The sequence below is a fragment of the Perna viridis genome, chromosome 6 (assembly GCF_037379345.1).
Source record: "Perna viridis isolate PV_CMFRI_1.1 ecotype Kerala chromosome 6, ASM3737934v1, whole genome shotgun sequence".
Taxonomy (NCBI): Eukaryota; Metazoa; Mollusca; class Bivalvia; order Mytilida; family Mytilidae; genus Perna; species Perna viridis.
In genome coordinates, this window is record NC_142450.1 from 26,979,633 (window position 1) to 27,002,678 (window position 23,046).

At 34.0% G+C, this 23,046-nt stretch overlaps 3 protein-coding genes across 6 annotated transcripts in view; all 3 read right to left on the reverse strand.

Annotated features, from left to right (window-relative positions):
* LOC148614301 (transmembrane protein 181-like) overlaps positions 1 to 2,092 on the reverse strand; it is a 29,401-nt gene extending 27,309 nt beyond the window's left edge. For both annotated transcript variants that reach the window (XM_088588367.1, XM_088588366.1), the window contains exon 1: positions 1,739 to 2,092. In XM_088588367.1, the coding sequence (XP_088444493.1) occupies positions 1,739 to 1,875 (137 nt within the window). In that variant the 5' untranslated portion in view covers positions 1,876 to 2,092. The remainder of the gene's footprint in view (positions 1 to 1,738) is intronic.
* A 126-nt stretch (positions 2,093 to 2,218) lies between these two features.
* On the reverse strand, positions 2,219 to 7,078 carry LOC148614302 (monocarboxylate transporter 10-like). Of its 2 annotated transcripts, none has more exons than XM_088588365.1 (5): positions 6,808 to 7,078; positions 5,636 to 6,210; positions 4,679 to 5,048; positions 3,939 to 4,408; positions 2,219 to 3,588 (listed from the first exon to the last, which is right to left on the reverse strand). In XM_088588365.1, the coding sequence occupies exons 1-5, from the start codon at positions 7,004 to 7,006 to the stop codon at positions 2,878 to 2,880; spliced, it is 2,325 nt and encodes a 774-aa protein (XP_088444491.1). In that variant the 5' UTR covers positions 7,007 to 7,078; the 3' UTR covers positions 2,219 to 2,877. The 2 variants fall into 2 exon arrangements, with proteins under 2 accessions (XP_088444491.1, XP_088444490.1); XM_088588364.1 differs by lacking the exon at positions 6,808 to 7,078 and adding an exon at positions 6,431 to 6,659.
* A 2,142-nt stretch (positions 7,079 to 9,220) lies between these two features.
* On the reverse strand, positions 9,221 to 22,695 carry LOC148614303 (kelch-like protein 6). Of its 2 annotated transcripts, XM_088588372.1 has the most exons (8): positions 22,555 to 22,680; positions 21,389 to 21,445; positions 19,434 to 19,726; positions 18,844 to 18,993; positions 16,531 to 16,863; positions 14,973 to 15,180; positions 13,269 to 13,499; positions 9,221 to 11,733 (listed from the first exon to the last, which is right to left on the reverse strand). In XM_088588372.1, the coding sequence occupies exons 3-8, from the start codon at positions 19,722 to 19,724 to the stop codon at positions 11,171 to 11,173; spliced, it is 1,776 nt and encodes a 591-aa protein (XP_088444498.1). In that variant the 5' UTR covers positions 19,725 to 19,726; positions 21,389 to 21,445; positions 22,555 to 22,680; the 3' UTR covers positions 9,221 to 11,170. The 2 variants fall into 2 exon arrangements, with proteins under 2 accessions (XP_088444498.1, XP_088444497.1); XM_088588371.1 differs by lacking the exon at positions 21,389 to 21,445 and having other exon boundaries at positions 22,555 to 22,695.
* Positions 22,696 to 23,046: the final 351 nt, after the last annotated feature.

Consider the following 23,046-nt stretch of genomic DNA (forward strand, 5'->3'; position numbering starts at 1 on the left):
AGCAAAAATCGATCATTTATAATACACTAACGAATGTGTTGATAAATCATTCTGTCACCCTGTTTCATAAATTCATGCAGGTCATTGTTGCAACACCCACAATTAAGCATGACAGCCATGTCCCAGTTTTTGTACTGTAGTCTTTTCATAATTTCTTGATCTTTTATATAGTTGTAAATAACACTCTCTATGTTGCTTCCCATTGAACGTTACCTCATTTGCCAACATTTTTTTCTGTTCACTACCTGAATTCATTTTTATATTTTCTGACTACGTGTGTTTGTTATAAAGAGGAGACTCTCTGGTGATTTTTTTTATTGATTTTTTTTATACCATAAATTTCGTAATATGACCTAATGTCTGCGTACTATTGAACATCAATTGGGGGGTGATTATATAATATAACGAATAACAGACAAATCGCCGGCTGCATCTTGATGACCACGAGCATGCCAAGTCTCAAGAAAAGTTTCTAATAATTTTATCATATTCTAAATCAGAACAAGCATAACTATTATCTCTGATGCAGTGACGACTTTTTTACTGGGCACTACATCCGACAGTAAACTCGTGCATGACTGAAACGTCGCACGAAATAGATTTCTGGTAGGATTTTCTTTTTTGTTCTCTTCTTTTCTACAATTTTAATTCTTTGTTCAGTCGAATTATTTCCGTTGACGATAACTTCCTGCTTGCCTGTTGGAAATTTAATTTGTGAATTGCGACGTAAATTCCATGCATGACGTTGAATTTTTCCGAGAAAACAAACGCGTAACAAGACTTTAGACATTTATTTTATCACATATCTTTTAACTTAATTGTTCAAATGATTTCTTTTGGTAGTACAAAATAGTATAGCATATGAACATTCTCGGAATAAAAATTGATATATGCTAAGACCTTTGAAACGACAAAAATATGCAACTGATTCGTGACACTTATCCACTTATTGGCCTTAAAAACGTAATTACTTAAAATTGTAACAAGATAACTGGACTTTAAAAAGTTAAAGGTGTTCGGCCTGAATCATTGAATCAACAATACTAAGCAGATATTTAAAAAGCTATTGAAAAGCGCATTTAGAACATGTAAGTTATTTTGAAATATAAAATAGTGATAACATATTCTTTCATTTTTCAATATTCAACCTCTAAGTATCTACTTTTCACGTGTATCGTACAACTTTTCGATCAACTTTTTGAATTTTGTATGACGTCATAGCCCGAATCCGCCAAATTCTATCATACAAAATTTTGGAAAATCTTTCAAAAGTGATAGGCAAAAACCTCTTTTCATTGCTGCATAATGTTACAAGTTTACCGGTATTTTTTTTTTTACAGCTATACAGCTTTTTGTCTGTTATTTTCATGTTTTATATAAAATAATAGCGATAACATAATGAGTTGTGGAATGCAAAAGTTCATATTTGCTATTTTATCATGAAAGAAATTTTCTTTTCCAAAATTATTTTTAACACGTGTGTATTAAACTACATGAAATAGCGCAAATTACAGTTGCCGTCAACTTAGTGCGCGACGTCTGTACAAATCTTCCTACGGATGTCTTTACCTTCGGAACTAAGCCTACGGTTTACTTTTAATTTTTTGCCTACCATAGTTGACTGGTCTCTATATTAAATAAACTCCCACGCTTTTTACACCTTCTATTGAAAGAAAACAACCCCATGACTATCTATATCATTATGCTTGTTTTGTAATCGTTCTAGCAATAAACATACCTCTCACATCGATCATGATGGTAAGTGGGTGCAATATGCTTCGTGAAAGCACTGAACATATCCGAAAACTGCGATAGGAAAGCACGTGCATTGTTTGTCCATGTTGGCGTAGAGAACGAATATGTGTATGAATCCATTTTGTTTTGATCACTACAACGTCAAAATACCAAGTTATTTTTTCAAGTTTTCGCTAAAAACGTTTTTTTTAACAGTATGTTGTACGTGCTAATTAGTCCTTTTCATATTTAGCCAAGGCATGCCGTCTTTTAAAAATGAGCAAAACTATATGAATGCCATCCAACGGTTCCATGTGTTCAAGACATAATCACCATAGAATGATGAATGCCGATCGATATTGCGATAACGGAAGTAACCATTCTCCATGAGTATCGATTTATTCCAATATTTTCCCATGTCATCTCAGCTTGCCCAAGCGTGTTATTGGTTTAATTTCAATCCAAATAATTGATCGAAATATAATTATATAGTGACATCTTAATTAAACATAATTCGTAACAAGGAAAAAAACGTACATGCTCATTGAAATATCGATCATAAATAGATGGAAAACTGTTAATTATAACATGACTGGAGTTCCCATTGCAGCCAACATAAACGCAATGTGACATTCGTCACAAGCAATAACAAGTTCGTTTCCACTAAATAGTCGTTTCTTTCTGCATAAATGACAAGACTAGAAATGCACCTTGATGTGCTGTTTTAATACCCATGTTCTTGTTTAAATTTGTTTTCATATTGTTGGCATTAAAAAGAAACAGAAGTAAGCACCCTCACTTACCCTACGCGCCCTCTGATTTAACAAGGGATTTCTGAAAAATAACAATAGTAAAAGCGCATACAGCCAGCTAGTTAGGCGGCATAACTTTTACCTCATCCCCCAAAATAAAAATACCCAAGACTTTTATCGAATTAAAAACTGCCGAAAACTCGACAATTGACAGATGGACACACAGACTGGCCCAAAGACTTGCATGCTTTTCTCGAGGCAGTCAGTAATAAAACAATAGCGAAGCTTTCATCTCTGATTAATTCTTTCACATTGAGATTTTCATGTGTGTCACTAAGGTCCTCATCTCTGAAAGGCAGCCGTTTATTTTCCTCAGTTGACCAATGTTGATCTAGACAGCATCGTCATCTTGAAACAAATGTGTAAACATATCGAGTTCACCCTGTGATTGGTGAGTTTCAGAGTCACGGGACACCGTCGAAGAACTTGGTTTCAATGATGGACATTGATCTTCGGCAATGGAACTATGACCTCGAAAATCAGAGCTGTCAATGCGTTCTTGTGGGTTGGTGGCCTCTGGGATCGCCTGAAGCTTAGGTGGTGGTGATACATAACAGGGCGAAACAATGGGTACAGGAACATAGTTGTTTTCAAAATTTTGTTTTTGAGCAGCAGCAGAATTTTGTTGTAATTGCTCCTCGGGTGAAGTTAAACCTGCATTGGGTATCAATTGATCAGACAGCGTTAAATGGAAGGATGATTTTAGGGAAATGTCATCTTCCTTGGTTACGGTCGTTTGTTTATTATCTGTACTAGGCGAAGCGGGAGGAACATAGGGAAAGTATATCTTACAATGAGTTGGACTGAACACATCTGAGGCAACACGATATGGATCTTCAAAAGCCTTCGAACGAATAGATGAAGTCTCGGAAGACTGACCGTGAACTCGAGGCTGATTTGCTGAAATATTTGAACTTGTCGATTCCGATGGCGTAGTTTGAGAGAAATTTCCACCAAAAGTTCCTATAGCCACTCCTCCGGGGACTGACATGATACTTATGACACCATGCGGCATCGGATCTGTTGTAGCACATCCGGCATTCTGAAAAAAATACATGCATGTACCCAATCGAAGTTCAATATTTTGTAAGACAGGTTGAACGAGAATTAACTCGATTATACTAATTTCATCTAAATAATTGATTGTTACCTATTATAAAATCTTTAAACTACTTGCATTTAAGTTACTTCATGTTCTTTGTTGTGTATGTATTTTCCATGTCTGGTCTTGGTCCCTGGATTACATTCTTTTGATTACCGCTATAACCTTGGTTCCCTTGATTATTCTTGTACAGCTGTAAAAATATTGTATACAGGAGTGCAAAATAAAAAGGCCAAGAGACAACAAAGTAACAATATCATGTTTTAAAACATAGTTCTGCATTAAAATACCTGCATCATTTCGCTCCTCGAATTTTTCGTTTGGAACTGCGGTGCAACCTGTCCAGTCGTGTTTTCCAACATTTTCGCTATCATTCTTGCATTTTCATGGAACATAACCAACGCTTCGTTAATGTCAGTTGGGACCTGAACTGAAGTTGGAGACGTCGACGTTTCCTGGTCTCTGTATCTCTTCGTCCTAAATCTTGTTTGACCTTTAAATCTGACTTGAGACTCTCTATTGAAGTTTGTAAGGGTTGCAGTTGATGCACTTTCTCGGTTTGGCACATCTCGGAGGATGTCGTCTGCTAAATCGTAATCGTCTGCCACTTTGTATTCACTAACTGCTATCATAACGTTAGTGCTCTTAGCTGTCTGCTGAGCCCAAGGTATGAGAAAAAGAAGCAAGGCACCAGCTATGATCGGCAGACCAGCCAGGTGAAATGCCAAATCATAAGATCCCATCATGTCAAATAGCGCACCTATTCAAATAAATAAAAAAATGAATTTAGAAGTACACATTACTTAGTCGCCCCTATTAAAATAAAATTCCCGTTTTTTCACTTTTAATATTAAAAAAAAACTTTTTATAAATGCTTCAAAGCAAACGTCGAAAGCCTATTGAGTTTCATGTGTATAGAACGTACATCTATTTGCATTATTTACTCAAAACAAGTTACACTTTGCTAATGTAGTCAACATCCAGTTAGTCCGATTGGTCCACTATATAAACACGTATATTTGTTTAGTACCTGCCAAAGGTGGTCCAGCCGTAAAAGTTATAGAACTGGTGCCGACCAGAAATCCCCAAGCCAGTACGGTGTTCTCTACGCCAACCAATGTTGTCGTTAAAACCGGAAGTAGAACCACATAACAGCCATCTACAAGTCCGACGCAGATGACGTAGGCAGATATACCGGCAAACGACTTCAGCAGCGGGAGCAACATCACCCCTGTCCCCGTTATTACCATGGAAAACTGGTGCATATGTAGACGATTGAGGTAACCATATTGGACAACCTTGCCAAAAACGATGCGACCAATAGCCGTACAGGCGCCAAGCATCATAACAAATATGGAGCCCTCTTCTGGTGATAATCCACATTCCTCGGCATAAGCGACCTGTAAATCGAATGATCGACAACTGTATTTCAAGGAACATACTGATGGATTTTTTCAGCTACAGTTATCGGTTGCTAAGTCAAATATTAAAATCAGTTTTTGAAAGAAACTATTAATATGTTTTGGTATCTTAATTTTTGTACTTTTTTGCTGTATCAGTTTTGTGCTGGGTATTAATCATTGATTCCGCATGTTTAAATTTACCGACTCAAAGTGGTTAAAATTATGTGCGAGGTAGACGCATATGAATCCGCAGTTTTGATGATAATACTATTTTCATAGTTTATATAAAAAAATAGATTCTAATATGACGTCCTTTAAATTTCAAACGATGTATTGCCCGATATATTCACCAAAGGGCGATTGAGTTGCAAAAATAAGTTGTTTTGACACGGGCATTTGCATAGGAATGATTCATGTTAGGTTGGCCTTTATATTCGTTTTTTCGTACCTCGCTAACGCTCGGTTAAAAAACTCGGTATAAAATAATAAAAATAAAGACCAAGCCTATGGGTTTAATGAATACAACACCATATTCCACATGCATTATTTCTTAAATATATCGTTATACACATGTACATACTTACTAAATGAACGTAAGGAATGTAGAAACCAAACATTACTAGAGTTATCGCCATGGTCCATATTACAAAGACTTTGTTCTTCCACAGTTTTAAATCTAAAATCAGACGGCGCATGGGCGAAGACTTCAACTTTTCTTCGTCAGATTTCTTCTGCGTTGAAATTGGTTTAATGAACAGCGAACAAATTGCACTAATGGAACAAAGTCCTCCATAACATCTGAAAGTGTTTCTCCATCCGATTGAATCGATCAATGCCTGTGACATAGGAGCATATATCAGGGTACCAAAACTGCTCCCCGCTGTTATAATGCCGACGGCAATCGTTAAGTATTTGTCGAAGTACTGTGTAGCAATCGTCATTATTGGTGTGATACACATGCATGTTCCGATGCCATAGAACAGCGAAAATGTAAGAAACATCATCTCAATAGACTGGACAAAGGACGCTGCCAAGATAGAAGCCGAGCAGATTAATCCGCCGACCACCATGACAATTCTATTTCCAAATCTGTTAACCATCAAAGACGCAAAGGGCCCAAAGGTCATTGAGAGTCCATAAGTTAGGGAACCAACCCATGCTAAAAATAAAATGTGATTCTTTTTAAATATAAAATACAAATACACGTTCGTTATATATATTAATCAAATTTGAAAATAAACTTACAAGTATAAGTACCGATCGAAGTCAAACAAGGAGACATCCGTGGACAAAACACAACATTGAACGTCGAAAAGGTAACGGCGATATAAAGTCATACATATATATATGTATATATATAGCGATAACAGAAACTGTACCTGAACATTCTTTAGATATGTTGAATTCTTTGACAAATTCGATGAAAAATGATCCAAAACCATGTAACACGCCCACGATAATAGCCCTCGCAATAAATCCACACGCGCACACAATCCACGAAATGAAACTGTCCTTTTCCCCCTTCCCGATATGAATTAATGAGTCAGAACTTTTTGCAGATGATTCGTTTTCATTCACGCTTTCATCTTTTGGGACAGCCATGTTTGTGCGTTTGTACTCCTATGGGAACATACACAATACTTTATGACGTAACATTTTTGGCGCATAAAAATGAAAATAAAAATGAAATAAGAAAGAAATAAATAAAAATTATTTCATATACATTTTGACAATGTTAATTTTACATGAAATGTACCTGCTTTTGAATTAGTTGCATTAAACTCTTCCACAAATTCAACGAAGAAGACACCAAAGCCATGCAGGACTCCCAAGATGACAACTTGGGTCAGCCAGCCACAGAAACACACGAACCAAGAAATTTTGGAATCTCTTTTTGTCTGTTCATTTTCCTCGGATAATTCTTCAATCATCAAAGATTTCTCAACATTGGCCATAATAACAATTACTCAATAAAACCGAAACTGTAGATGGCAATGTGTTCCTCCTTTCAGACGTTTACAGCAATGGCGTCCATAACGTCACAAAACATGTACGTTACAATGAAGACAATAACAGGACAGACGACAGCGTACATTCTACTAGCATACACATTTGATTCGTCTCGAAACTTTTAAAATTATAAGAATAAGAAAATTACAAGAACACTTTCCTACTGTTTTTCTTTAAATTGTTAGTGCGCTCAACGAGTGTTTATTATCAAACTTGGGTCGGGAGGATTCGAACGACCCTGTGCCTGGAATTAAGTCTGGACCTCTTGTTTGGTACGAATACCATACTATTGTAAACCTTCAAACGGGGAATGCAGACTAAAACCAGCTATAGATTAAAAAACGAACCTTGCAATGCAGTTCTCTTTTAAACAATTGAAGTATAAATGCACTTATAACCACAAGCACCAGACGATGACACTGTATTGACTTGAAATAAAAACTACATATGGATGATATTTAGAATCAGGGTGAAATGCTTAGCAGCATATTAATTTTTTCATCCCTCCCTAAAATTTGTGCTTATGGTTGCAAATGTCTATGTTCGATGGCAGACGTGGATCCAAGCACGGGAATTTTCTTTACCATATTGGTAATATATGTAGAAAAGCAGCTCAGCAATTCCGTGTTCTAACGATTGGGCCCATTTCTTTCCAGGCATAATAAAATTATAATTTTTCATATTCATTCTTAGCAATTTTAATTTTTGCCTCTTGGCTTGTCATTTCTGCTCGGAAACTAACACTAAAAATATCGAGAATTTACAGGAACGGGCTTTCCGCTTTGTCTACGATGGTAACATCTCGTCATATTTTGATTTATTACAGAGAGCTCCGCTACCTACTCTATTACAGATCCGTCACATCTGAACCATGCCATTGGAAGCATTCAACATTTTAAATAACTTATCTTCAAATTGTCTCAATAACCTGGTCAGTAAAAAAAATAATCAAATTATTCTTTCAGGTACAGCAATATTTTAGATATCCCATGGGCAAGAACTTCTTCTTTTAGCGAAAATTCATTTCGGTATGCAGCTCCTGTATTATGGAACAGCTTTCCTGAACATTTCGGGACAGAAAGTAGCTTCCAACAATTTAAAAGTCTGTTCAGTCCTGGAATGGCTCAGAATGTAGATGTAGTGCATGCAAGTAGTCATGTTTTTTATCTCTGCTCTTTTTATTATTTTTGCTTATAATTGTAATACTTATGCTTGAATGCTATGCATGCTAAAATGCATGCTTTTAAATTATTTACAAGTGCATGAACATTTGTTTTTTGACCCATGAATAAAATTAAATAATCAGTTTGTGCAGGATACCCTTAAAAACAATAATGCCAACTTTCGTTAAAATTTTGTCGCATGATTTCAGAGGTCTTCTTATAAATTGTACACATGAAAAACAATAAAAATATCTGTTCCAGGGGCCATAATTTCTACATCGAGTGACAAATCATTTTGAAAATTTCGACATAGGTCAGTCTTTTCTATTGGTGAAGAAACAACATTACCCTAATCAGAATTGTGCTAAATTCAACAGTTTTTGAGCTGTATACAAAAACTGTATTTTGACCCATGTTGTATTTTTAGTAACAACAGCTATGTTTTTTCACCGATCAAAAATTCAAATGTTGTTTTTGTGCAGGATACCCTTAGAAACAATCATACCAACTTTCACTGAATTTTGTATAGTAGTTTCTGAGAAGATTTTTGTAGTACATATAATAGCATCAAAAACAGCAAAAAACATCCAAAAGGGGCAGCAATAACTGCAACATGGGTCAACAGATTTTCACCAAATTTTACCACAGATAGAGCTCTTCATGCTGAACACTATTACCTCCCCCCTCCCCCGTCAGAATTTGGTTAAACCTTACGGTTATGGAGATATATGTAAAACATAATTTTTCGCCTTTCAATGCCAATAAACCTAACAAGGAGTTGCCTGACAACTTTGACCCAATTTAGACTTTGGTAGAGCTCTTCAAGCTGAATAAGGAAAGTCTCACATATCTTCCAATGTCTATCATGTAAATTTGTGGCATACCATTTCCACACCACTTTGGTGTTTATAAAGAACTGCTTATAATTACTGGGTTAGGATGGATATTCTGTTGACCTTCCATATTATTCTAACAGTTACATTTTAATACACAGAATTGTCCATATTTTTTGAATTTTATTATCAAGATAAGAAAAGCAGCTAAAAAAAGTAACAGTAATGAACAGCACCATTCATGCAAATATACAACTGATTTTGATTATCAAATATAACAGTATAACCTAACAATATCATCAATACATGTACATGTATATACAAATCAAGTAACATTTTAAGTACCAGTACTTCGAGATCATAGCATACAAAGTCACAACACATGAATTCCATCTCAATTCTTTACTTTAAAAAGAAGGAGGTATAAAGTGATCATTTACAGCACATACAATGATGTTGTTCAGGGGAAAAAAATGGAAATATTCACATAATTCAAAATTGCATACAATGTTAAATATATTTGAATCCATGCATGTCTGGTAGAAAGTTCAAAATCACATTTTCCATTGTCCAATTAACTACCCAAGGCAAATCACCAAGTGATAAGTCATTAAATCAGAGCAGTGAGAGATCCTGGGATTGGAACCCAATCCTTTTGTTGTTAATATTGTGCAAAAATTAGGGAAAGTGAGCAAAAAATAGCCTGGAACCCCCACTTTCTAAATCTTTAGACACATACCTGAAGGTGATGACAGACTCTATCAACCATACATCATAATTGTATGCACTGTTAAATGTATAGGTACCCTACCTGATCTCATTTCTTCTAAACAACCTACTATAAAGAAATCTATTTACACAGATTTTCAGTTTCACAAAACAGGAAGAAAAATCATGCTTCATCACATGCCTTCTATATCTGTAAAAAAAAATACCATAGAACCAATCATTTGACAAAATCCACCAAATACCAGAAATTAATCATTAACAATGCCAATATAACATGAATATATCAATTCTAGGTATAATAAATGATATAATTTACAAAAGATAACACTGAAATAAGTAGGAAATCTAGCGTACTGTGAAAGTACTTGTGTTCGCAGGGTTCCAATTTTTGTGGTTTTCGTGGGTAGTTGAAACCACGAGATTTGATTCTCAACGAAAAGGAGATTTCCATTTATGTGTATACTGAAAACCTCAAAACCATGAATTCAAGAATTCATGAACTTGTATTTCTTCCCTAATCCACGAATAAAAGTACTTTCACAGTATAAGCAAAATACAATGTACTAAAAGCTCCAAGTCTCTAGTTATTACGACATAAATCCTATTCCAAGCATTCCATTCTGGTTTCTGTGATGAAAAAAAAAGAGAAACCAAATCTTTCAATGTTTCACTATCATGAAAATCTTCATTCATAAGGCACCGACATTAGTCACACTATTGAAGTTATTCTAAAATTGAGCAAAAAATATATTATGATTCAATATTCCCCCAGCTTCTTAACAATGTGGATTTTCAAATAAAAAAAATAACTCTGCCTGCTGCTGAAAAAATTCAATTATTTTCTACAATTAAAATCCCAGCCACCACCTCCTAAAAAATGGTCTGTGCCTAAATAAAAAAAAGAGAAATGTATTGGATATATTTAGTAATGAAATGGAATAATTACACAAATATATTATACACTTTTTTCAAGAAATGAAACTGTATTAAGGCATGGTTTTATTAACAACTTGGGCCAAGGGAGCTAAAATAGAGTATGAAGTCTGATAAAAAAATCCCACCATTGAAAACATGATTATAGAAAGATAGTAAGTACCCTTGAAACTTTATTTATAAAAAAGTTGGTCTTTAAAATACAAAACGCATATGGCTAAGGAGTAAGGATCTCAACCACTTTAGAAGTACTGAAAAATTGTCATATTGAGAGAATTCCTTCTTGTAATACTCCAATTTTAGATACATGTACAAGGGAGGAAAAAATCAAACACTACTGAAAAAAAAATTGTCCTCTATCAAATTGGGAGGACTTTGAAATGACTAATTGAAGTAATTCCCTGATGACAGCACACACAACAATAACACCTTGCCAGTAATTAAAAATATCTCAATATACTGGCACACTAACAAAATCTAACTGGTTCTGCATAAATATCTGTACATCATTGTCTTCCTCACTATCTTCATCATCATCAAATTTCCTTCTTTCACTTTTTTGTGTTTCATCTTCTTCATTCTGAGTTCCTAAGGTCAAATCTATTTTTAGAACATCAGTCAGACGACCTGTGCCATCATCTGACTTGAAGCAATACACGGCATTGTTACACAGGGTGACACCCAAGACATGACTTCCAACACTTTCATCATTCCTTCTTGTAAATTTTGTGTAGGTTTTAGTCAGTTCAAAAAAACTTTCTTCCCTTAGTTCCAATATATGAATCAAATCATGGCTTGCCCTTACATATATTCTATCATTGTATGTGTAAGCACCTAAAAATGCTATTCCACCATCAACTTTATTCTTCATTTGTAATTTTGTCCAAGTATCCAGCTCAGGAGCATATGAAAACATTGCACTACTGCAGAATAAGGCATATATTCTATCCTGAAGAACTGTCACTGCATTGTGGAAACCATGGCTTGGTGTTGGGGCTAGAGATGACCATTCATCTACAAAGGAATTAGTTTTACTGTGAAGATAGTTTTGTTGGACAGCATCAATAATAATCATGATAATGCAGTTGTTACTTCAATGAGATCATTATACAAGTACTGGTAGTTCAAAAGAGTAATCAAGGGAATCAAGACTACAGCGGCAACCAAAAGAATGTAATCCAGGGACAAAGACCAGACATGGAAAACAGACATACACAACAAAGAAAATAAAGTAACTAAAGTCATACATACAAAGTAACAAAAGCAAATGAGCAACTCAGACTCCACTAAAAACTGGGAGCATGGACCAGGTGCACCAGTAGGGTAAGTGTCCTCTGCTTTTCTAGAAACACCCGCCAAGTTGCTCATAAAAAGTCAAGTCCAGGGTAGACAAATGAGGAAAGGAAAACTATGACCCGTTGAATAAATCAGTTTTCATGGTGCAGATGGATACACCATAACGATCAACGAGTTCATGATGACGACCATAAAACTTCTGTAGTGATGACTTCAATCTTGTAGCAACATAACACTGTTCAGGAAGCCTATTCGTTAGAGTTCTAGTGTGATACAAAAAGTCTGCGTAGTTTTGGCAAGTGATGCACATTTTTCAAAATTAAATTGCCATGACCCAAATGATGAAAACTGTGAACAAATTTTCATAGCAGGGCTAAATTTTCTTCTTTAAATCCCTATTGTTCTTTTACCCTACTACTGTATTTTTTTTGTTTTTATATTTTTGTTATTGATCAGCTCTTTGAACGGAGCAGCAATTTTTTTTTAATAAATCACTACTTTCCATTTAAGAGACATGAAGACATTTTCATATGCAGCTGTTCATTATGGTTCCAAATAATTTCTCATATTATACATGTGCTTTGTGTTATGGTAGATAATACCTTTTATACAAAGCATTCTTTTCTGTCATCTTGCAAAATCATACGGACATATATATTTTCAATTAACTACTAGTGTTCAAATGATGTAAAAATACATGTAATATAATTAAAATATTTTAAAAGAATTTTTACATAAAAATTACAAATATGAACTACAAAAAGCCCTTTTTAAAGAGAAATAATTGGCAGGAAAATTCTTTTACAGGGTAAATAATTGGCGATGGCGAGAAAAAGTTCCTTAGATATGTAATGGTAGTTTTAGTTTTTTAACCGTTACAAGAAAAAGAGATCAGGAACCCCAACTTTCTTTTTGAAATATGAAAGAATGTCAGTTAATTGTTCTTTAGATAAATTTTTAAGAAACCTTATCAACCAGTTTTTTTAGAGTATGGGAAACAGTGAAAACTCCCTACAGAATCCATATAAAATGTAAAAAATTGTCTTTTATGCTCAGTTATCTTGAAATCAAGTTTGGTGACCTATGTTTTTTTTTAAGGTCATCTGTGGGAAAATCTAACTACTAGAAATATTAGGTATGATCTATCTTAAAAGGATTTAAAAGATGCCTTGGAATTTCGTTCAACAAGTACTGTGGTCAAACCTTTATTACTAACTTAACATTAGCCCTATCAATCATATTCAAATAAATACCTGTATCACAGTCATATTTCTCCATAGAATTCAATTTGACACGGAACCTGCCGAAACCACCAATCATATAGATAGAGTTATTTATAGTACAGGATGCATGATGGCGTCGAGCACTCTTTAGCTGTGTAAGTGTGCTCCATTTCTGTGTAAATGTATCGAAACAATAAACACCAAAGTCCCAAGTGTTCTTCCCAATCACAGCTTCACCTCCAGATACTACTATATCTTTACCTGCAATATATATATACACACAATGTATCATACTACAGTCAAATCTGTCTTAGACAACACATGTATTCAACCATAACCTTTCTTCATAAACTGTGATTAAATTATCCCCCTTGTAATTAACCTGTAGATAAAGGTAACCTGTCTTTAATGACCATGAGTTTGCTCTTCCTTGGAAGGTCACTTTAGACAGGTAAGTCTGTACTTGCTAAAGATATTCATTTTCATTGCATGCTTAATAGAAAATATGGGACTTTTACAAATGTGTTCAAGGCCCTTAACAGCCCAAGGAAAAAATCTGTAACAAACCCCAAAGGACTGATACATGTAACTCATGATTGATATTCGTCTGAATATAGCTGAAATATTGCTGTTCGGACGTTAAACCCCAACAAACAAACAAACATGATTGATATTGAAATATTTTTAGTATTCAAACAAACACAAAAACAGAAACTGATGTGTATTATACATATGTACATACAACAACAACCCATTGACCTATTTAAGACCTTAGGTAAGCTCTAAGTATGGATGTCCCTAGGTTGATATGGCATGTTTTCATATGAAAAAACTTCAATAATATTCTATATGTACAGTATTACTGAAAAACTACAAATAATACACTGTCACGCCATTATATCATTATATAAGTAAATTAACCATGAACATTCTAAATAGGTACAATCTACAATGCCACAATACCACTAGCACTATTACCACTATTAAGAAAACATTTCTATTATAGTTAGATAGACAAACAAATTTCTAGCCATTAGAAACAGTAACTCTTGTTTCTGAAAAAAGTTATTTTTGTCCATTTCCGGCCATTTTTGCTACATGTGGGGTTCAACAGGAGCAAAACAGGAACCAAAGCACATTCATCCTATAGCCTGTACCATATTAAGGCCACTGAAGCCAAATAAGGTTCGTTAAAGTCCCAAATGGAGGTCGGGAGTCCCCTGAAGAGTCACTTGTGTGAAAACATCAGGATTTATTCCAATTTTTGGCCTCTGTTTGGCCTATAACTGGAAGTAGTCAATACAAGGGTCAACATAAAAATGGTGCTGACAGACATCATTCTTATTTAGATACCATGCAAAATAGAGCACTTTAGATTAATTCTCCTCTGACGAGGGGCCGAGAAATGACCCCTACTCCCTAAAAAATCTCACTTTTTTTGGGCAACAGAAACTCATGACCTCTTCTTTCAGCTCTCACGTCATTATTTTTTAACAGACTCTAGATCAGATAGCCCATTTTAAAGCACAGTCGTGCTGCTTGCAGATGGACACAAATTGTGCTTTCCTAAACTAAGATTACCACTGCCAGAACCAATAAAGCGGAACCAGGGTCAATCCAGAATAGCGCAGCATGACAAGGGTTAACAGAACGTATTTTTACAGTTTTCAAACCCTCAAATACAAATTCACTACAGTTTAAACAGTGTAGGCTTTTAGATACATTGTAATTTACCATTTAGAACACACACACTGTAACCACCATGACCTTCAGTGTTGGTCAAAACACCTTCCATCGTGGTCACAATATTGTCTTTCAGTATACTTGATTTATTCTCAAAATCAATCCTGAATATTCTTGGGTCAAACCATATTACTTGTCGTTCATCATATCTTATCACTCTCAGTCCAATACAGAGAAGTTCTTCTGGTACCTCTCTAAACTGTAAAAAAAGACCAGAGCTGAAGTGACCATTGACTTTGAATGAAATCAAATCAAGTCGGTTGGTATTTCTAGAAAAGCAGAGGACGTTTACCCTACCAGTGCACCTGGTCCCAGTCTATAGTGAAGTCTGAGTTGCTCATTTATTTTTGTTTTTTTTGTACATATTATTTTAGTTATATTACAACTTAATTAAAATCAAATCAATTGTTCCATTCAGTCACTGCATGTAGGTCATCTGAACAGAAAGTAGAATGGAGTGTAGTTAGATCTTACATCCAGCGATAGAATGAAATGATTGATGGATCTAATCTTAATTAGATTGGTTATTTTATGTTGTTAGTTGTGTGTGTCTGTTTTCTCTGTCTGGTCTTTGTCCCTTGATTACGTTTGTAAGATATTTAGTTTCTGAATAACAAATTAATTCATGAAAAACAAGGAAATACAAATCTTATTTTTAATATATGTCTTCAATATGATTTAATAAATGAAAAGATAATGGTTTTTATATGGTTTTCGAAACTTCTGATTTCATGTATTTTTTACTGCACAAAAAAACATGTATTTACCATACTGATCCATATGAAAACACATGCTGCAATTTTCCTGTGTTAAGGGCATACAAAAGGATAACTGGAAAGCTGAATTCAATAGCGCTCTACTTTGGGCAAAACTAATTTTTCAGTGTTTAGATTAATTAGTGCTAAACTCTGCTGACACAAACTTCCTATATTTTTTTTTTCTATTTTACAGATAAAATTGTAATTCATGAAATACTATTATTTTTTTAACTGATCTTGGTCTGTTGGTATCAGGGCAATATATATATATATACTGGATTAGTGTATAGCTAAATTTCCTGACTATGCAAGACCCAACAGGGTAGTCAAGGATGTTAAAAACCCCCTTAGTAGTAGTAGCTACATGTAAATAAATACTGTCAACCTACTCATTTTGATAATACACAGACCAAAAGTGCCACACATGAGAATCACAACTGAGCATGACATGATTATCTTATGTTTTTCACAAACAAATGATTGTCATATGTTTCTAAGCTAAATGCATACAATGTAAAAGAGAATCACATGATAATCATGTGACTATCTGTACCATAAAATTATCATATGTACAGCTGATATGTGGCACATTTTGCTGTGTACCTTGTTTCCATGTTTTGAAAAAGGTTTGTACTAATTTATTTCTGCTATACCAAAAATATGTGCCAAAGACCATTGTTATACAGAGATTTATGGCTATTCATTATGTTTTTTATTTTTTATCCTCACCAAGTCAGTATACAATATGTAGCAGAAAGTTTTTTTCTGGGACACTATCTGCTGAACCTTACCTTTGGTTTCACTATTCTCTTTTCATTCATGTCTCCTGATAAAGTAGTCTCCTGTTTCTTGCAACTTCCTGAGTCTTCACCATTACATTTATGCAACTTTGTTCTGAGGAATTTTAGTTCTGGCAAATTTTGAGCTAAATCTGGAATATCTTCTTCGTGTATTAATAAAAGCATCTCATCTAAATAGCACAACCTATTTGCTTTGTCAGCATCAATCCAGCATTCTAGAGCTCTATAAACATCCAACTCTGAGGTAACATTCAATGCTTTTTCTTGTAATATATTTCTAAGGGTTTGCATTTCTATAGATAGAAATTCCTCTGTCAATACAACCTGCAAGAAAAAAATATGTAACATCTTTTATTCTACAGTCAAACAGCAAACATTTCTATTTGTACACAGTATTTGTCACTCATAGAAAGAAAATATGCAAATATATACTTTAGCTCCTATTTAGTCTTGAGTAATTGAGGTTATTTCAAATTGACCGAAAAAGCATAACAGTCACTCCTTATAATTTAATTTAAGTATCTATTTTATTCAACAAGTAAGCCATTAAAAAAATTTTGATGATGTCACAGTCATTACAAATTTTTATCCAATCAGAAAGCATGTTACTTCTGAAATTAAGTTACATGTATTTGAAAATAATCATGAAATTTCAAGGCATTTCAGGCAATTTGGCATGACTATTCAAGAATATTAAGGTCATAAGAACAAAGTGTTCTAAACTTAAATGCCCTTACTGAGACTTTTTTATTCAAGTGTTCAGAGGTGGAGATGATTTCATACAATACAATTGCATGTATATTGATGGATTTATTGATCATTGTTTTAGTTCTAAGGCAGATATTTAATGCATTTCAGAACATGAACATGAACTACCAATTTTCAAGTCTTTGATGTTTCTCAGCTGGCCCCAAAACATCATTATACACAGGTACAGGGAAAGAGTTGCCCCTATATACTCAAGTAATATAAAAATAAACTAGAGGTAAAAGAGTAACAAGACATAGAGAGGCAAGAAATTCCTGAATTGGGACAGACACAAAAAATGTGTTAGGGTTAAAGAACATTGGTGTGATCACAACCTTCACCTTGGCCACAATTAAAAAAATATTACACAATAAAACACACCTAAATATCAGTTCAAAAAGGTCGGAGTCCCCTGTTACAATGGAAATAAAGAGACTGATTATAAATTACACAAATGTACGAACTAAGAACTGCTAGAAGTTAACTGACATGCCAGCTCCGGACCAGTTTTAACCTACAAAAAGTTATATCCCCATCGTATGTAAAATCAATCTCAATTCTTCCCATGCAGGGTTGAAAATCACAGCACATCATAAGTCATACAATAAGGACACAACTCATGTCAAGCCAAAAACTGCTTTAAAATATAGTATTTATATTTCTATGAGCAAATCAATGTTAATACAAAAAAATGTTATCCTTAATGATTTGACAACAATAGCATAACTATATCCATTAGGAATGAGCCTATTCAATGGTTTAGTTAACTTATTGAGTGAGTAATCTAGCCTTCCACACTTTGTGTAGAATATTACAGTAAAACAAAGGGTGAGAGATGCCAACACATATTAATCCTTGTATCGGTTGAAAAATTTTGTGAATGTTTATGTATGATAAATATACTTGTGCCCAGATGTAAACAATATGGTTTGCCTTTTGAACTGTTAAAAAAATACAAAAAAAGTAGCACATGATAACTGAAAATATAAACGTAAAAAAATGTTTATGTATATGTTTATATATGTGAAGTTTTGCACTGTTGCCATCATGAATAACTGCCATAACTAAGCATCAATCTGATATTAACTTTATTTTGGTTAATGTACATGTTTATGTAATAACTAAGTAACAGTCATGTTATTTATTATTACAAAACAAATCTTTTACCATGTTTGAGGAATTCTGAAGAATTTATCTTTTTTTTTACTTTAGCAGCTACTGATATTTTTAAGGCATTGACCTTCTCCTCCTTTAGGGGGAGGTGGGGGGCTAGTATTTTATATTGAGTTTGAAAATTAATTTCCAATGAGCACTAAAATAATATATATCAAAGTAATATTTTCTTTCAGCAGCAGCCAGAGTTTAAAAATGTATTTGAAAACTACATGAACATTGTTAAGTAATAAGGGAAATACTGAATCATAATTTGTCTTTCTGTCCATGGCTGAGTAATCAAATAATTTTTGCCCAAACTTGGAGTATTTCTTTTTTCAAAACAATCCCAGGTTCAACCTCAATATAAAATTGGTCAGTGCTTTAAAAAGTTATCCAACCCACCTGTCTAAAGTAGTGTTGCATGTGTCTTTTGGCAACTTTCAGCACCCCTTCTAAATGATAGGAGATGGCACATTCTATTGTTGCTGGGCAAGTGGAATGACACAAGTTGTTCTCAAGAAACTCACAACACTGTCCTATAGCTTTTCTTATCTGAAAAAGGTAAATTAAGCGTTGGAATACATACGTACATTGTATCTGATATTTTTTCAATAAGATGCAAGTGCATGTACATGTATGTGCATGTATATAGAATGTGGCATGGACATAGCAGCTTTTGAAATTCTTGTCAAAAATCAAGTTTTCGGATCAGAGAAATTTTTATTTTAAAGTTTATGTTTCACTTACTATGGAAATATTAGATACATAACTGTGCAAATACTTTGTTCAGTTGAGACACCAGAAACTGTTTACATTCATATTATAATCTTAACTTTTTAAAATTGGTTTACTCAAACTTAAAGAAGGAACAAACAACTTCTTTGACATACATTGTATCTGGTTTTTTACCAGTCTTTGTCCACTTGAACATTTTTACAACAAATAGTTTAGGAAGTTACATGTATATGGATGTTTGAGGAATAGACATATACCTGAAATCTACATGCTCCTTCTAAAATACTGTAAACATTGTCTTGTGACAACCTCAGAACATCAGATTTAATATAGTTTATCAATGTTTTTATAACTGTTAAGTCAACTTCTCTAATCTCCACAACATTTTTGTGACTTTCAACCATCCCTGAGGAAAACATAGCACTGAAATAATCACTCTTCTCAACAAGAAATTTTTTTGGGCATCTGAGATTAACGTCATTTTCATCCTTAATTACAATAGAAACTTCCTCTGAATTTTCTTCAATTTCAAGGCTGCCATCTTCCATGGCTAAAAGACAAAAAAAAATTAACAAACATTATAAACTAACATATTTAAACATCTACATATTGTATATACAATGTATTGCTACATGTATGTCTTGTAAAGAGTAATCAAGGGAACCAAGGTTATAGCGGTAATCAAAAGAATGTAATCCAGGGACAAAGACCAGACATGGAAAACAGACATACACAACAAAGAAAATAAAGTAACTAAAATCATACATACATACAAAGTAACAAAAGTAAATGAGCAACTCAGACTCCATTAAAAACTGGGAACATGGACCAGGTGCACCGGTAGGGTAAGCGTTCTCTGCTTTTCTAGAAACACCCGTCGAGTTGCTCATATAAAGTCAAGTCCAGGGTAGACAAACGAAGAAAGGAAAACTATGATCCGTTGAATAAATCAGTTTTCAAGGTGCTGATGGATACACCATGACGATCAACGAGTTCATGATGACGACCATAAAACTTCTGTAGTGATGACTTCAATCTTGTAGCAACATAACCCTGTTCCAAAAGCCTATTTGTTAGAGTTCTAGCATGATACAAAAAGTCTGCGTAGTTTCAGCAAGCTCTGGCATAACGTATGAGTTGCGATATGAATACTCCATACGCAGGAGCCGAAGGGATGTTGCCACAGATGAAAGGAAAGTTGACAATTTTGAATGAAAAGTCATCACGTTTGTCGTAAAGTTTGGTCAATAGTTTTCCTTTACCATCGATTTCTAAGTGTAGGTCAAGATATGAGGCTGACTTCACAGTGTCTGTAGTATCCTTTATCTCAAGTTCTTTTGGGTAGATGCGATGTATCAAATCTCCAAAATTAGGATTGTTTAAAGATAATACATCATCTATATAGCGGAAACTGAGATTAAAGGATCTAGCCAAACGGTATTCTATCTTTCTGATCAGATCAGCTATAAAGATTATTACTAGAAATCCTGTTTATTGGTAACTGGATCATGTATTGGTAGAGTAATCAAGGGAACCAAGGTTATAGGGAATAAATGCATTGAAAAAGAAATTTCCATTTCTTTTCATGCACCCACTGTTCCCTAGTTTTTTCCCTTTGTGAATTAATTTCAGAAACTGGGGAAGTTTAATGTACTGGTACTCTTAAGTTTCTCATGAAGATTCATAAACCAACTCGATATCTATTGCAACTTTCAAACTACATGTTGTTTTTGTATATGGTAATGCAGCATTTTCCAAAAATGTTCAAGGCTTGTGTAAGAAATAATTCTCAAGTTTATCACTTGTTTTCCTGTGGGCTGGCTATTGATTTTTGAATTTGCCCCCTTGCTGTAAAACCATTGTGTACAAAGCCGTTTTAAAACAATCCCCAAAAAACTTATCAGGCCATCAATTTCAGTCCTCAGACCTTTGAAATTTCATTTACCTGGATCATGGAAGTTAAATATTCTCAGACTTAAGTATCTTTAAAATTTTGTAGTGCTGGGCTAAGTGCTCAAAAATTATTTCTCAGTAGAATGGTGTTGCCTTATTTTGTGTTTGCCCTGGATAGTTCTACATTTTACCTTGTTTCCTCTGGGGTGGTTTCACATTACACATGTATATATTACACATGTATATATTTCTGTGTGAATATCATACTTCAAATAGTTCAAATATTTGCTGAAGTAAGACAGAAAGTATTATCACTTACTATTTTGTTCTGACTTTTTGAATTGGTCTTTAAACAAGCAAATCCAACATTTTTTTCCTGTAAAAAGTGTATATTTTTCAAAACCTTACATTATGGAGATCCCCAAAAAAAAAGATGGATATTCTTTTCTATTTTGCTATGAAAATCTGTAGCCATGGTAACATAATAAAAATATGCATCAGTTTTCATAACAAATTTTGGGTGCCTTCTGAAAATTAATTGTCAAAAAACAGGTTTTCCAAAATATCAGGCACTTACATGTAAAAACTGCCAGAAAAAGTAGGTTGGCATGGTATTATTGTTAAAAAACTAAAAAGTGTACCTTTCTCTCCTCATTTTAAAGTTCATGAAAAATTTTGCTTTTGAAAAAGAGCCTGTTGGTGCAGGGAAGAGAATACAATCCGGTGAGGACCTGAATCTTTCTGGATAGCTTTCAAAGCATGCATTTTACACCTCTTTACCTTCACAAGTATTGCTTCTATTTATGTACGAATGCTCTACAACCCACAATCAATATTTCCACCAAGGTTTCACTTTTTATTAGTAAATTTAACAAAATTAGACCAGGTCAGTTTTGCGTACGAAACAATGCACCTAAATCCCATTTGTATAGTGCAACATTGGCTGATAATACGAGTTGTATCACAATTTTTACAGACATGTCTTGTTTGTGTTATTGTAATTGATTTACATGTACATGCACATGTACATTTCCACCAATTACAAACAAAATGACACGAAGTCACATCTGCAGGTAATGACTAGCCTAAAAATCCTTGTTTCAAGGTTAAATAAATACATGTACATTTGTATCTGACATATAAAAAAAATTCGACAATAAAAGAAGAGGGTTATTTGGTATAGGGAAATTCCAAATACTATGGGACCAATAAAATCAGTAAGACGGTGGAAAGGGATTTCCAGTATGTGAATTTTCAAATCCACTAATTCGTGAGTACATGTATTAATATGTTAATTATAAAATGCCACGAAGTGACTTGTCATACAATATTTTAGTCTTTAGGGCCATTTTGGGTTATATAAAAGAAACATCTACCCAGGATTTGAAAGTTAATGTAACAGCATAAATAATTACATTGATTTTTATAGTTCGTTTATATCCCATTGCACACCCACGAATGAAACAGCAATGAATTACAGCATACCTGGATTTTATTGAATCCAACGACAATGTGTGTCTACTATAAATGTCGATCCATTCATTTGTTGCAGTTCAAAAGCTCAAAAACCACTACTTACTCCTTTGTGCCAGAAATTGCGGGGGTCGTAATGAACGGGGAAAGAAATACATTATTTTTGCTTGTAGCTAAAAGTAACATTGCATTTTCGAACTCGAGTTTTTAAATTCGCGAATGAAAAAATCTTTTTTAAAAACAATTGTGCATATGGGATTAACTATAACTAACAGTTTTATATTAGTCCCAGTGTGCGTGTTTGTATCCTAAATTAATCTTCGCCTATACTGAGTTTAAGTAGAATTATGTGTTTTTTAATTGTTTTTATTCATTTTTTGGGGTACTATTCCTTCACAGTCAATCTGGTCAGCTAGAGTTATCTCTCTTTGTACGTAAACAGGTCATTTCACATGCGTATGACAAATGTCATCCACACGTCCATTGTGAGTTTTTTTTTCTATT